At 35.0% G+C, this 16,398-nt stretch overlaps 1 protein-coding gene across 1 annotated transcript in view; it reads right to left on the bottom strand.

Moving 5' to 3' along the window:
- Positions 1-302: 302 nt before the first annotated feature.
- The window catches only part of sli (slit guidance ligand), a 44,471-nt gene continuing 28,375 nt past the window's right edge, over positions 303-16,398 (bottom strand). Inside the window, 8 exon segments of the mRNA XM_070107737.1 lie at positions 303-6,544; positions 8,319-8,461; positions 8,716-8,869; positions 8,945-9,939; positions 10,398-10,921; positions 10,984-11,127; positions 12,155-12,226; positions 12,365-12,733. Of these exon segments, the coding sequence (XP_069963838.1) occupies positions 3,917-6,544; positions 8,319-8,461; positions 8,716-8,869; positions 8,945-9,939; positions 10,398-10,921; positions 10,984-11,127; positions 12,155-12,226; positions 12,365-12,733 (5,029 nt within the window). The 3' untranslated portion in view covers positions 303-3,916.

Here is a 16,398-nt window from a genome sequence, read left to right as displayed (position 1 = left end):
ATTAGCGTTGAACGCGAAAAAATATTTAATTTTCTGTTGCAACTAAAAAACAATAAAAAAAAGTTTTACTCTTTTCTTATCAACACCAAAGCTAAGTAAGTAATTATATGACGTCAATTAGTAGTTAATAGCAATTAAAAGTTTAATAAAAATATAATAATCGCGCATAATAATATAATATTTAATTATTAACATATTATTGTAATATTTAAATGATAGTTATTTTTTATAATTAAATTTTTTTCACATTCGTTTGTAATGCACCTACAATATATGTTTATTAACAACAAAAAAAAAACGCATTTGCTTTTATTTTTCGATTATGTAGTTTATTGTTGGATATAAAACAATCATATAGAACACATTTTTATACGGCTGTGTGCGCGTGTGGTGTGTGTATGTGTGTATGTATGTTAATTATATCATATATTGCATATGCACGACACACAATTACAATACATACATATACAGGACATAAATATATAGTATATTCTATGTTAGACTCGCAAGAGTTAATAACTACAATACAATGTACAAAAATAAAAAAAAGAAATAAATTAATAAAAATTACATAAACTGATATGCCGCACAAATGACAAATGCGTGCAGTTGTTCATAAAAAAAAGCATATATTTGCATATTTATGTGTGGTTTGTAACTTGATGTTAGCATTTTCGAGTAAAATTGTATAATTCCTTAAGATTTTGCATATATGTATATAGTATAGAAAAAAGAAAGAAAACTATTTAAAAACATGTTAAACATTTAAAATTATTCGTTTCGGCAATTCGTAATTCGTTAATGCATTTGCAGTAATAATTGTTATAATTGTTAATTTGTGTTTAAATGCAGTGTTGGTTGTTGGCGTTTAAATAGTACATGTAAACAAAATTTTTTTTCAGTTAATTCTGTTTCTTTTTAAGGTGTATGTTTTGTTTTTTTACTTCATTTTGGTATGCTTTTTAGTTTTAATTTTCAGTTTGTTTTTAAACAGCTGTTGTTTTCTTTGTTTATTGTTTTAATTCGTTCATTATTGCATTACAACTAATACTTAAAGTAAGTTAGGCTAATTACTAAGGGTTAAGGTTTTTTTGTTTTGTTTTTAGTTTAGAGATTTACATGCGACTACCCAGCTTAGATGTTAAGTTGTTAAGTTTAAACTTAAACTATAGTTGTTTCAATGCATTGCTTGCATGCCTTGTTTTATGCATTTCTTCTTCGTTTTTACTTTTTTTAATTTAGTTGCTTTTCTTTATTTTATTTTATTTTATAATTCTTTGAAAATTCGTTATTTGCTTGTGCTGCAACAAAAAGTTGCGCACACTTCATTTGCAACAGCGGCAGCATGTATGCCGCGACTACTGCTGCGTGCTTTTCTGCAATATTTGTCTTATTTTTTAATTAATTTAAATAAATACTTTCTTCCTGTTGCTTAAGCGCTAATTTTTCAACATGTTCTTATTTGATAATTTCATTTATTTTAAAAGCCACTTTCAACTTCATACAATTGTGCTTTTTAAAATTTATATTGCAACTATTTTTAACATTACACTTATTTTCGCCTGCCAATTCTTGTTTTGTTTTTTGTTTACAATCATTTTACTTGTAATTTCTTTATCTGCAGTTATTGCATTTTATTTGCTTGCATTGGCGCGCGTAAATGTATTATTTTGTAATTTTTAAAACTTTTATAGTGTTTTGACATGCTTTTGTGTGATCTAATGAGATTTGCTTTCTTGAATGCTCGTATAAAAATATTCAAAATGGCATTTTGTATGGAACAAAGGGAGTAATTTTTGACTGCGGATGATGACCAATTGCTCATGTATGTGGGTTGGTGCGTGGCTATGTGTGTGGTGGGTTTTGAATTGACACTAATTGGTAGCCTGCCAATTTGCTTAGGGAGGCGTTGTGTTCGTTTGGACGTCATGTATGTTTGTTTGTATATATTTTGTAAATTTTTATAAATTTTTGCTGGACAAGTGCAGTTTGAATGACAGTGCGTGTTAGGTGTTGAAATTGTTGGTTTTTTTTTACATAGTGTTTTAACCTTGTCGAAAGTTAAGGGAGAAGTATGAAAAACTAAACAAATATTCAAAAAACATCCTTAGTGATCACGTTCATTATGCTCGCACGCTTTACCACGCCTACTAGCGCTACGCGGTCGTACGCTCTGCTGTTTCGGTTCGGTTTTCGCTGACTTAACTTTCGCGACGCATGGCGATGTCAAATGTATTTGTAAGCGTTTTCAACTATTTATAATAATTTTTTCCGCTTTACCGCTGCAGCGTGTTGCGTTCAGTGCGCCATAGTTTTTTTCTTCATCTGGGTAGCTTCTTGCACGAATCCGTTAATATGAGTTTTTTAAGGAAGTGTTAATTTTTTGTGATGTTTTTTAGCATTAGTATGTATAGTGACAATACAATAATAGTGTGTATGTAGTAGTGGATAGTATATAGTTTACATACATATTTTTCAGCTTATGCTTAAAGTGGGGAAAATACAAATACATTTAAAAAGGGGCATATACGAGTATGTATGCGTTTATGAATATGATTAAGAGTAGCTATATATGTAAGTATGTATGTATGTCATATTGTTAGTTTGTGTACAAATGGTTGTTAGATTATTAGTTACAAGTTGCATGTATGTAGTTACATTTTATGTTAAATTTTCAGCGTAAGCAAAATTTTTTTTTTTTTATATATAAATATTATGTATGTGTGTGTATAGAGTATACATATGTAGGTGTGTGCTGTAGGCATGGCGTTTGATTTCGAAGTTTTTTTCAAATTTGTATTAAAAATGTGGAGATTTTTATTAAAAAATTCGCAAATTTGGAATTTTAAAAATGATTTACATATTTTTGCGAACAAATATTTTATGAAAAATTGATATTATATGAATTTAATTTTTTTTCATTGAATTTTTTTAAAATTTTTATTAAAAATATGAAAATTTACATGAAATTTGTGCAAGTTTGGAATTTAAAAAATTTTGTTACATATGTTTGAGAATAAACACTTAATAAAAAAAATATTTCTGTATGAATTATATTTTTTTTATTGAATTTTATATAATTTGTATTAAAAATATGATAATTTTTAAAAAATTTGTGCAAGTTTGAAATTTTTGAAAGGGGTTTTGAGCATAAATATTTTTTAAAAAAAAATTTTGACTATGAACTTGAAGCTTTAAAAAGATTTTATATAATTTTTTGCCGTCGAAAATTAATAGAAAAACAAAAAAAAGTAAAGGATTTGAAAATGTATATAAAATAAGTAAAATTTTATGTAAATTATATTTAGATATTTAGCAATAGTTTTACTTTTGGAACATATTTTGCTTTCAAATTGTCAAAAATATACTCTAATAATTCCAAAATTTCTAAAAAACAAAATAATTACTTTTAAATTTCGGCACCATTTGTATAAGAAAATGCAGTAATCTTATACAGAAAAAGTTTTTTTGATTTTCGAATTCGAAATTAAACTCGAAAGCCTACAACAGCGTATATTCGTTTGTTTGATGGCGTTGCATAGTGTTTAGTTTCGTTTTAGTGTATGCATGTAAATACTTGTATGTACGTAGGTATTTATATAGTAAATAGTAGTATTAAAAGCTTCTTTGTTATTGCTATGCATTTGTGTGGGTGCAAGGAAATAGATTTACAATAAATTCTGCTTACAATAGCTGCGTTGTTCATGTTGTTCGTGTATGTGTTGTATTTTTGTTGGTGTTGTTGTTTATGCTGACGATGTTGCTGATGTTGGAGATGTCGCTGATGGAGATGATGGTAATGGTGATGATGACGTTGCAGATGTCGTTGTGCGGATGAACTGGGGTATTCAATTGTAATTGTCGACAACATTCTATACATATAATATTCGCCATACAATCGAATACCCTTGCTGTACTACCAATGCATCAAGCGTATTTGATCGAGTATTCGTTGCTTAAAGAACGTGCCCAACATGCCGAACACTGTCGATATGGCCGCTATGCCCATCATGGCCTGCATGATGCAATGTATACCCGACAGCTCCTCCTCGCTCGGCTTTTGGCGATAGCGTTGCCGGTAGTGTCGGCGTGTTTCATGCTCACGCAAACGTTGTAGGCGTTCGAGCTCCTCATCGAAGTGTGGTATTATCGCCAAATTGACCACTTCGGTTTTGGCGAGCACCTCTTCGTTGGCAATTGTATTTAACTTGTTATTGCTATTGCCCGAACTGCCGTTGGGGCCAACAATTGCGGTGCCTTGCTGTTGTTGCTGATGGAATTGGTGTTCTTTGTGACGCGAACGTTCGTCCAGCATTGTATTGTCGCGACTAAAATCGAAATCGAAATTACGCGTCTTCATCGATGTTGGATATTCGGCTAAATTGACTTTTGTAAGGAAGTGTAGTGTCGTTGTGTCGAGTGTGCGATCGATGGAGGTGCCAGCCAGCGAACGTGGATCGCCGGCTGTGTCGGTATTTGGCGGCGCTGTTGGTATATCTTTGATACGGAATTGTTTGAATTGATTCTTCTTTATGCCGAGCACTTCGGAGAGTGGGCGATTTATCATGGGCAGCACGGAGTCGGTGGGGCGTATGATGAATGAGCCGCCCGCAGCGACGGGTGCGTCAGCATCGGTGGCAGGATTTTGTATGGCCGCCTTTTGCGTCTCGACTGTGGGGTTTACATTGTTTTTGCGCGAATGTATTGGTGATCTATCATTGCCGCTGCTGCTACTGCTGCTGCTGTCACTATCCAGATCGTAATCGTCTTCTGACTCGTCAGCCGATTCATCTTCGCTGTCGTTGTTTGGAAAATCAGACGTATCCTTACTACTTGTACCGCTAGCAAGTGCTTTATTGTCCGTAAAGTCGTTTTTATTATTATTATTGCTGTTGTTGTTGTTGTTAAATTTATGCGTTAAATTACGTATCGGTTCGTATTTGGAATTCTCCGAATCGCCGCGATAAAGCAGTGCAACCTTGCCATCGGGTGTCAAGACTGGCGTAATTTTTGGATGAGATGATGCTAAGCGATGACTGCTTTCAGGATCGGGCGACAGTGCATCGAAGTCCGTAAACGAACTTGTCTTCTTGTCGCCCAGTGTATCCTGATTTTTGTTTTTGCTGTTGGCGTTGTTGTTGTTGTTGCCATCCTCATTTGTCGGCGTCTGCTGATACACGATACCGACCTTGCCTAGCGGTGTTGAGATTATTTTAATTGCGTCATTCGTATTTTTACGGAAATACCGATTACTCGATTTCGTATGTTTCGAATTAAAATAACCATCACCTTCTTGGCGGTCGGCATCATCGTTAGCGTCAGCGTTGCTAGCCACATCATCGTCAACGCCATCATCATCATTAACGTCATCGCTATCATCATCATCGTCATCATCATCATCGTTGGCAAAATTGCCGCTGCCTTCTCGCGCATCGGCTACGCCTCTATTCGTATATTCCGTTTGCAATTTTTGTTGCTTCCTACGATATTTCTCAGCATAATCTAATCTAAATCTGTTATTTTTGTACCCATTTGCTTCGGTCCGTCTGTATGCCCCACCACTTGCGCCACTGCCCTCCTCATTCATGAAGCCCTTATCATTGTCGTTTGCATTGCCACGTTGCCGCTCGACAATTATCGCAATACGTTCGTCATCCTCATCAAAACCCATATCTTCTTCCTCATCATCGACTTTACTTGCGCCTGCGGAAATGCTTTTCATCTTCAAAATGTCCGGCATATTTTTAATCGATTCATTTTCATCGCCTACCAGCGCTTGTACAAGACCTTTGGCTTCGGGTAGCGCTTCGTATGTGGCGCTACCGCGCTCTTGCGCAGCCACATTCACTGTAGCTACGCTGTCAACGTAAGGTGCAGCGACCGCGTCAGCGTCTTGGTCCTCATCCTCGTCTGTATCGTCCATTTCGTCTTCATCTGCATCCTCATCATCATCATCATCATATTCATCATCCCAACCTTCATCACCGCTTGGGTTCAATTGCATACGCTCCGTCTCTTCATCAGTCTCGTAACTAGCGCTCTCATCGACTAATATGCCACCTGTCACGAGCAAACCACCGGCTGTTTGCCGTATTCTTTCCTGCGCGTTGTACATGATGTCGCCACGGTTGTGTGTTCTGACCACACCAACTATCACACCACCACTTGTATTTGTTATGTTTGCGCTCGCCACATTTTCTACTCTTTCATCCGCAGTCTTTGTCTCTTGAGCGGCCATCATTTGTCTCCCGGTTTTAGTGTTGTTATTGTTATTGTTAGATATTAGTAAAACTTTTGTGTTGCTACAGTTAAATATACATTCATTATCGTTGCTATCACTAGTGCTAGTACTTAAATTACTGTTATTATTATTAATATTAAAATTATTGTTATTACTATGTTGTCCTAAATTTAAATCTAAGCTACTATTGTGCATTTGGGTAGTCGCATCTTCCAGTCAGTAGCATTTCTTTGTACATCCACATTTACGCACGATATCTAAATTCTTTATATATTTGCGATTATTGCTGCAGACCATGCGGACCTGTAAATATATACGAGAGCCATTAAAGTAGAAGTTAGGTTAGAATAATTCTCGCTTACAAATAATCTAAGTACCCTTTCCCTACAATTTTTGGCTGTAACTTGAAAATTGTGTATATACAAGAAAACTAACCTCACTTTTGAACTACGCAAATTTATCAATATACAATTACATGTCAATTCAAAAACTATTTATTAATAATTAAATCATCTATGTCATTTATAATTGGTTTCCTTGCAGTATCGTGGTTTAACTTTGAATTTTGAGAATTCAAGCATTACTAACTTTTTTGTTTCTAAACTCTATCAATAATATGAAATGAAGTTTAAAGACTAGTTATAAATAATAAAATAAAAGTTTAACTACAATATCTGGCTCTAACTTGTAAATTATGAGAATTAAAAAAGTACTAACCTCAATTTTGTAATTAAAAAATTGATTAATTATATGAAATAAAGTTTAAAGTCTACTCATTAAAAATAAAATAAAAATTTCCATACAATATTTGTCTTTAACTTGTAAATTTTGAGAATTCAAGAAATAATAACCCCACTTTTGAATTAAAAAAATTTAACAAAACTATGACATGAAGTTTGAATACTAGCATTTTATCGTAAATTAAAGTACACACAATATATTGCTCTAACTTGTAACTTTTAAGTATTCGAGAAATGCTTATCTAACTTTTGTAGTTTTTAAATGTATCAATAATAGGAAATGAAGTCATTAAGGGGTTATATCCACTCGTAGTTTTCAAAAAATCGATTTTTGCATTTTTCGAATGTACATGTATTTGAGAATATTTCAAGTTGATCCGACAAATAGTTTTGGAGATATGAAGGTATTTGTAAGAATTTTTTAACTCAGTGTAATAGGCTCTCAAAACTTTACACTCGTTTTTCTCGAAACGCTGTTTTCAGAGTCGGTGAGGCTGGAAATTTTAACATGCCATTCTTAAATATATTTTTCAGGTAATGATCGAAGGAATAAGATTTTTGACAATAATTTCGATTTTTTAAGCCACTTTGAATTGTAAATTTTCTCACAAAAAATGAATTTTAGTTTGGAAAGCCGCCAAATTTTCAAAAATCAAAATTTTCGCTATTCCTTTAACCATTACCTGTATTCATCTATCATATTACTAAATTTCATTGGTTTTTGGTTTCAGATAATTTGACGCCGAAATATTTTCCTCACCGTCAGACAACTTTTTCCGGTGGTAATTCTGGAGATCGGCTATAGGAACAAGGAGATCCAATATTTTTAAAAATTTATCGCTGATTCTCAAAGTAGTTTAATTCTGTTTATGTTAATTTTTTTTAAGTCATAAATTGAAGTGCCGCTTTAAAAAAAAATTCACAAATAAACGCATTTTTTCGGTCTTACAAGTGGATGTAACCCCTAAATAAAAGTTTACCCACAATATATTGTTTTAACTTGAAAATTGTGAGTATTGGAGAAATACTAATCTCACTTTCGTATTTCAAAACTTTATCAAAAATATGAAATGAAGTTTAAAGACTAGCCAATTATCATAAAATAGGTTAAATTACCTATAACCGAGACTATTTTGCTATAAACTCGTTTGGAATTTTGCTTATATAATTAATTAAAGATTATAATTATTTCTAAATTCGAAACGCTTAAATAGCCTAGCATTGCTGTAAACAGTTATTCCTGCTTGATTTAATTTCAAATAGAGTACAAATACAATTTTTACTTTCGCCCGATGAATTTCCTGCATACAGATTTTCTTGTTTTTTGAGTTTCTCACCTTTCGTCTTCGCACTATTTTTGCAGCGCAGCACTGATTACCGCAACCGCCAACACATTTCGCATATTTGAGCGGTTGACGTGAGCGACAATCGTTTTCGGTATAATATTCTCGTACTTGTTCTTTGCGGCAAGTGGACGCCACTGTAAGTGAAAACAAGATATTTTTCAAAATATATGGCAAAATTAAACGTAAAAAAGTTGAGCTTAAGGTCATTACAACTGCTAAGCTAACAAACTATACTAAATTAGGAATATAACGGCATGCAAAGTTAGTATCAGCATTTCGATAAATGTTTAAATGAATATGGCTCCACAGAAGTATGCACATACAAATGTACATACTTATGCGCATGCAAACCACAGCATGAAGTATGAATGAATAATGTGCTTAATACCAGTTATTGTTGCGGGCTCTGTAGTGCCCTCACCTTGTTCGCAGTAACGGCCCTTCTGACCATGCTTGCATTTGCATTGATAACCGTCACGGTATGTCGAGTTAGGAACACAGCGGCTGCCACGACGACATTTGTGATTTTCGCAAGGATCCACCTGTGTAAGAAAGCAGCGTGGAAAATATGTGATTTCGTTTATATATATATAATATTTAATTTCCATTTTATTTACCTCCTTAATATGCGGCGTTTCGTCCATAAAGTCTTGCTCATCATCCTCCGCCGTCTCGCCTTCGAGCAATGCACATCCTGGTGTTATCTTCTGCTGCTTGGCAGCATTCTCAAAGTCCACCAGCTTGTGATTTATCCACACCTCCTTCATGCAGCCCTTGAAGCTGGTCAAATTGCGTATCTGCCAATTCTTATAGGCTTGCTGCCCCGGTTCGGGCGGTAGACCACCCAAAAACATGGGTGTGGTCAATTTGAGAAAATCATTGGAACCTTCATTTATAATCGATCTTGCAAGACCGCGATCGACGCGCAGAGTAAAGTTTTTCTTGATAGCCAACAGTTCGACACAATGATATTTACCATCGGCCACCATTTCGAAGCTATACATTGTAGACACTGGATAATTGCCGACATCGTAGCTGACGCGTATGCGCCCGTTGAAGAGCTCCACAGCTATATGCGCATCCTGACCATCATACATGAGTATGCCATTCTGTTCGGAGCTACTAAAGACGATGGTTACATTCGCATCCGGTTTGGTGCGTAATGGTTCCATTTCCACAAACGAATTGTTATGCACAAAGCTAATACTGGTCAAATACTCGCACCACTTGCCAGTATAACCGGGATGACATTTACATAAATAATCTGAGCCCGAGGGATTTGGCTGGAAGCAAACGCCGTGTTTGCATTCGTGATTTTGACAGGGTGATGTCTGTGGATACATCATTGAAACCATATTGTGACCCTCACAATATTTGCCAGTAAAATCATCTGGGCATTTGCAGACGTAATCGTTGATGCCGTCGATACAGGTGCCACCATTTTGACAGATGTGATTCTGACAATCGTCAATGTTTTGCGTACAGTTGATGCCATGGAAACCGGCCATACACTCGCAGGTGTAGTGGGTGAAGTGATCGTGGCATTTGGCGCCATTTGCACAAGGATTAAACTCGTCGCTGCAAAAGTTAATCTTCGTGTCGCAGTATTGACCTGTAGGAAATATTAGAAAACATATTATATTAAAAAAAATAAATATATATGTGAAAAAACAAAACAAAAATAAATTAATTAAATAAATAAAATAATATATATATAATCGTATACGTATGTATATATAACTCTTAATTTTTTATTAAATCAAAAAAATACATTGTAGTTCGATGAAAAAACGTTAAAAATATTTTTTTTAAATATGAAAAAAGAAAAAAAAGTGAAAATATAGTTAATACAAGTATGTGCAAAAATAAAAAAAAATTAATAATTGTCAAATTTAAAAAATATAAAGTTACAGAAAAATGAGACAAATGTCGATGAAAAAAATTGAATATGAATATCAAAAAAATTAGAAATATGAGACAAATTTCGATGAACAAAATGTAAACAAAAATGTTATATATAAAAATAAGAAAAAAAATTATTTCAATCCCCATAAACGTCACTACACCCACCTGTAAAGCCCGGTTGACACTCGCAAGTATACGATTCCACACCATCCACACATGTGGCATTATTTTGACACTTAACTTCGCCGAGACAATCGTCGATATTCGTCTCGCAACGCGCGCCTGTATAGCCCGGCGCACACTGACAGCTGAAACGTCCCTCTTCGAGCACCGTGCAGGTGGCATTGTTGCGGCACGGATTGCCATAGCAGGCGTCGATCATGAATTCACAATGTTTGCCATGATAACCGGGCAGACAGAGGCATTGGTAGTCACGCTGTGGTAACGGTATGCACTGCGCCTTATTCTCACAGGGATGCGTGTAACAGGCATCACATTTAGCCATAATCTCATTGCTCACTTTGCCCTTACAGACAAAGTTGTGTGAGGGCGTCGAGAGTATCAATTTATCCTTCATGTAATCGGGTTCGGCACAACGCGCTATACCCGGCTCTACATAGTCCAATTTTATCCAGTCCGAGAACCATTTGAGTGAGCAATCACAGTACAATGGATTGCTGCCTAGCGCACTGAAAATATACGACAACATTTAATTTCGCACTTACACAATTTATTTGTACGAGGTACTTACATGTGTGTTAGTGACTTCATATCTTCAAATGTGCCCTCTGGCAGCATGGATATACGATTGCCGTGAAGGGAGAGTACGCGCAGATTTTGTAGACCCGACATGGCGTAACGTTGCAGACATTGCAAGTTGTTGTAGGATATAATGCTGTAATTGAAAAAATATTGGATGAGTGCTTTGATACTTGTGTATTGTGTGTGTAGTGACGACTCTAACTATTGACTGCTGAACTCTGAATGGATGCAGTAATCTGCTCACAAAAATAGTCTCATTCCTACACATTCTGAGGAAACTTGAGATCAGTAAAAATCTCGGAATCAGCATGAGGCATAACGAATGCACGTAGACCAACAGCTGTCATTGAGGTTATGTTAGGTTTCGGGGCAGATTCCCGCGAAGGACATATTGCAGTTTCTAATAATTTCTAGTAGAAAACGCACTGTATGGAGAATTAAGAGAAATGCTGACTACTATTAATTGCCATTTGGGGGCTAGACCGAGAATGATTATTATTAAATAAAGAGGTGAGTAATACATTTTTTGACTCTTTACTAAACGATGATTCCCGACGGGCAGCCTTATATTGCTATAACAGTTGGATTAGTTTGTTGCATTGTTCGAAGTATTTTGAGGAACAGAAATGGTTTTTGAACCATTTATAAACTATTCCCAAATTATGGATTAAATTCTCTAGAAGTTATTGCTCTTGTACTCAACATCTGTACTACAGATGTACTCGTTAATCCGAATGAATTTTGGTAGTCAGTCGTAGTTGGACGGATTCTAGTCATCTTTTGGATATTTTATAGACCAATTGAAGAAAGGATTCTAGGGATCTTTCGGGTGTTTTATAGATCAATGGAAGGTGGAAATCAATTAGACTGAAATATTTTCAAAATTTATAAACTTCGAGTATTGGTGTTTAAGAAAATTTAGGGAATTCAAAAACCAATGTCTACAGTTTATATTAATTCCATAATTTCATTAAGTCTATTTGATACTATCTCTTTGAGAAATATCAGCAATTTTGCTACAGTCTGATTTGGTTATGGATCCTGTATATTAAGATATTAGTATTCTGCATTCAATTTCAGCAGACAGCCAACTGTCTTTTGCATCTCAAAAAATCCATTCAAAATAGTTTGAAAAAATGTTCATGTACGAGTATACTTACAGCGTCGACAGATTCGTCAGGTTGGCGAAGGTGTAATTAGAAAGGAACGTGATTTGATTGTTACTCAAATCTCTGTTAAGGAAAAAAGAGCAGAAAAATAAAAAAGGATCAAATTTGCAACATAAATTTTCAAAAGTACTATGCTACGGCATTTCTCATGTTTCCGCCAGCAACATTCATTTTCATTCCTCTCTACAACTGTCTACTTACAATCTCGTCAATGCCTTCAAATGTCGTATCCGATCCAAATGTATCATTGTTATTTCATTCGATTCCAGATATAACTCGGACGTTTCCGCCGGTATGCCACGTGGTATCTCTTTTAATTGATTACGCGAACAGCGTACAACGGTGCCGGTGCAAGTGCAGGCGGGCGGACAATAGCCATCACCCAAACAGCCTTCATTGTTGTCGGATGTGCATTTGAACTCGTTATGTGGCAGATCCTTAATTTGCATATCACGTACTTTCGAGGGGGCAGCACAACGTGCCGCACCGCCAACCAGACCCTTCTTTCGTAGCCACTCGGAAAACCAGGCCAAATGACAGTTGCAATTGAATGGATTGGCAGCCAAGTTGCTGTGCGAGGAAAGTATGAAAGTAGAAGAAGTGTAAAGTGTAAATTGAAATGTGGGCTTATAGATATCGGTCCACGTTTATATTGTATATGTGTATGTATTGTATGTGTGCGGTATAGTGATGAGTTTGCATAGTGATGTGGTAATGCAAATATGGGGGAAAGTATTGCAAAAAAAAAGTCAAGTGTTGGAAATGAATTGTCATAGCGGTTTTTAGTACTTTCATGTTATTGGTATTTTCGCATATACATAAGTGTGTGGGTTAGTTGGCATAGTGTTGGCTTTTTCTCGTTTCTTATTACTTTTTTGGCTACAGTAGCTCATAAAAGTATGCCAATAACTATTTTAGGCCTCGATTATGAAAATTATGGAAGTAAAGTTTAATCTAGTTGAAAATTTGTAAGAAATGTACAATAAAATATGTATAAAATAAAAGGAATGCATAAATTATGACTATGAGTTGATATCTGCAAAAAATACTGCTAGAAAATCGATCGAAATCTCTTTTTCTTTATATAAAGTTTAATATTTTATTAAATTACTAGAAATGCATAAGATCTATGTCCATTTCTGACTAAACGCTTCAATTTAGTTGTTATTTTAAAAAAATTTATAATAAATTTTCTTTTGTATGAAATTTTATGAGTAGACTCATAAGTAGAGTTATGTATCGATCCTCACCAATAACCGATCTGTCAATAATAATATGTACAATATTTAAGATTAAATTTCATCAACAATCAATAACTTGCATCTTATGACCCTAAATTAGCTGGATCGTGGTAATATGTATTTCCACTTTAACAGAGCTTTCACCGTCGTTAATATCTTATTATTATTTTAAAACTAAAATAATCTTCTGTAAGCTTTCAAGTTTTCACCCTACGTAATATATGATTATTGTTCTAAAACTAGATTAATCTTTAAAAAAGATTTTGAAGTTGACTTCAATAAATTGACACCAAAAAATTCTCAGTACATTCTAAAATCAATAAAGTTGAAAAAAGCTTTTTAAGATTTTGGAAGCCTCGATATACAAGTATATGGTATGCACAGGATATAATTAGCATCATCAGAACGTAAACAAACATATGTTTGGAGTTCGCTTGGATTGTCTAACTTCGCTGGCATGAGCTTTGAAATATTTGTCTAAGCAGAGCTTGAAAACTGACGTCACTACGTACATTAGCAATATACTGACGATCCATTTTTTCTTGGGCAATAGAAAACCAAGAGACGCAGAAAACGAGACAATGTTAGAAAAATCATTGAAAATGCCGGTCTCAGTGAATTTTCCGTTACTCTTAGTCTCCAAAAACTTAAAAAATAAACTAAATGTGACTTGTGTGTGAAAGTGGGCTTACTCGAAAAAAATTGATCTAACTGAAAAAACGTAACTTGTTGCACACTTTTCTTATTTATTCAACATTCATTTTATTCTACTGCGTCATTTGCCATCAATTTGTTTTTTTTATAATATGGCTACCAAAAACTTGGAAACACATTTTTGTGAGTCACTTTGCATTCACCACAGTGACGCAACAATAAAAACAACACGAAAGCATCGCCACTATTGCGCAGGTGTCTCTTTATAGACAATTGACAGCAACATACCCCTTTCCACTTGGTGGTATTTTTTTTTTTATAAGAGACCCTCAAAATCCCTACTTACAGGCGCACTTATATAAGAAAAAATATATGCATATATATATATTTACATATGCATGTATGTGCATGTAGGTCGGTAGGTATGTAAAATGTGCTAACAATAAAACTATGAGTGGCTTTATTCAATCATTTAACAAATGTGAAAAACTTTTATAGTGGCTTGCATACACAAATACATATGCATGTTCAAGGTACGTAGATATGTGCAGTGTGTCAGTATATACATACATATGTACATATCTGTGCAGTTGCGTAGTCTTATTGTGCACATCAAATTAGGGTGATTCTGTGTTTCAAGTGTTTCATGTGCTTACTTGCAGACCAACTTACATACATACGCGCTACGACCTACAAATTCAAAAAAAAAAAAAAAAAAAACACATTAAATTCGCCAGCACCGAAGCTATAATACCCTTTTTAGGTGCTTTTTCTTTATAACATAGCATAAAAAGGTATAAAAAGCTCTTTATCTTAATTTGGATAGATCAGTTTGTATGACAGCTATGTGTTATAGTGGTCCGATCTGAACAATATGTTCGGAGATTATAGCGCAGCTGTGCCAAATTTCGTTAACATATATTGTGAAATAAAAAAATAGTTTTTCATACATGGACTTGAGCTTGTACGGTCAGTTTGTATGACAGCTATATGCTATAATTTACCGATCTGAACAACATGTTTGCAGATTGTAGCGCTGCGCTGGAAAATATTCTATGCAAGCTTACGTGAAGATATCCTGACAAATAAAAAAGTTTTCCATACAAGAACTTGATTTTGATTGATCGTTTGTACGGCAGCTATATGCTATAGTAATACGATATCGGCTGTTACGACATATGAGCAGCTTCTTGGGGAGAAAAGGACGTGTGCAAATTTTCAAATCGATATCACAAAAACTGAGGCACTAATTAGTGTATATACATATGGACAGGACTAAATCAACTCAGCTCGTCACGCTGATAAATTATATTGTACATATGTGCATATATACTATATAGGGGCTCCTACGTTTACATGTGGGTGTTACAAACTTCGTGGCAAACTTAATATACCCTCTTCAGGATATAAAAATATACACACGCACAGTGAAATTTTATGCTTAATATTACTGTGCGCCCTTACATATTCACGCATGAACCTGCACTTGCTACCACATACTTTGAACTGTGTGCGTGGACATGTTGCTCATTGCGGCGTTGGCACTTAAATCATTCGACAAAGCTACAAAGGGATGCTTGGCAATAGCAACATATTGCAAGTCGAACACAGCAGCAGCAACAGCATACAACAACAAAAACAGCGGCGACGACAGCCTGAGGAGTCTGGACATGCCAATAATACTGCACATATGTGCAATTGTATGTAAGCAAGGTGGCAACATCAGCGCTCGTCTGTTTGTCGTTATCACAGCAGGTCCGACCGCCCCGCATGCTTGCAGCAGTGTGCGTGTGACCATATCCATCTGCTAATGTATTGTATTCAACTCCTCAAGCACACAGGCAATTATTTGAAACACCGCATCGCACATTGCTCGGTCTGCAAAGCTGTCTATGGCGACCATAAATTGGAGTTCAATTAAATTACTTGTACTTTTACGCTTCCAACGCACTTTACTAGCGGCGCGTTGTTTCCAATTTTATTCGAGTAAACAGTGAAACTGAATTATGCATGCCTATGTACATATAGACAGAGAGATGTAAGTGCTCAAGTTATTGAGTAATTGCGTAGTGAGCTACGGGATCCCGAGAGTTTTTTTTATACCTATACGAAACCGATTATTTTGGAAACTAATAATTTAAAAAATTAAATTTTTTTTTAATTTTTAATATGCCTTTTTTTAATATTTTGTTATCTTTAAGTTTAATTATGTATAAATGATCAGCGTGAGAAACTGCCTTGATTTAGCCATGTCCGTCCGTCTTTTCGTTTGTATATACGCGCACTAGACCTTCACTTTTTGCGATATCGATCTGAAATTTTGCATACGCCCTTTTCTCC

Source organism: Bactrocera oleae, chromosome 4 (assembly GCF_042242935.1).
Source record: "Bactrocera oleae isolate idBacOlea1 chromosome 4, idBacOlea1, whole genome shotgun sequence".
In the NCBI taxonomy this organism is placed as follows: domain Eukaryota; kingdom Metazoa; phylum Arthropoda; class Insecta; order Diptera; family Tephritidae; genus Bactrocera; species Bactrocera oleae.
Note: the sequence above shows the minus strand (reverse complement) of the source record. Positions and strands in the feature narration are given on the sequence as shown.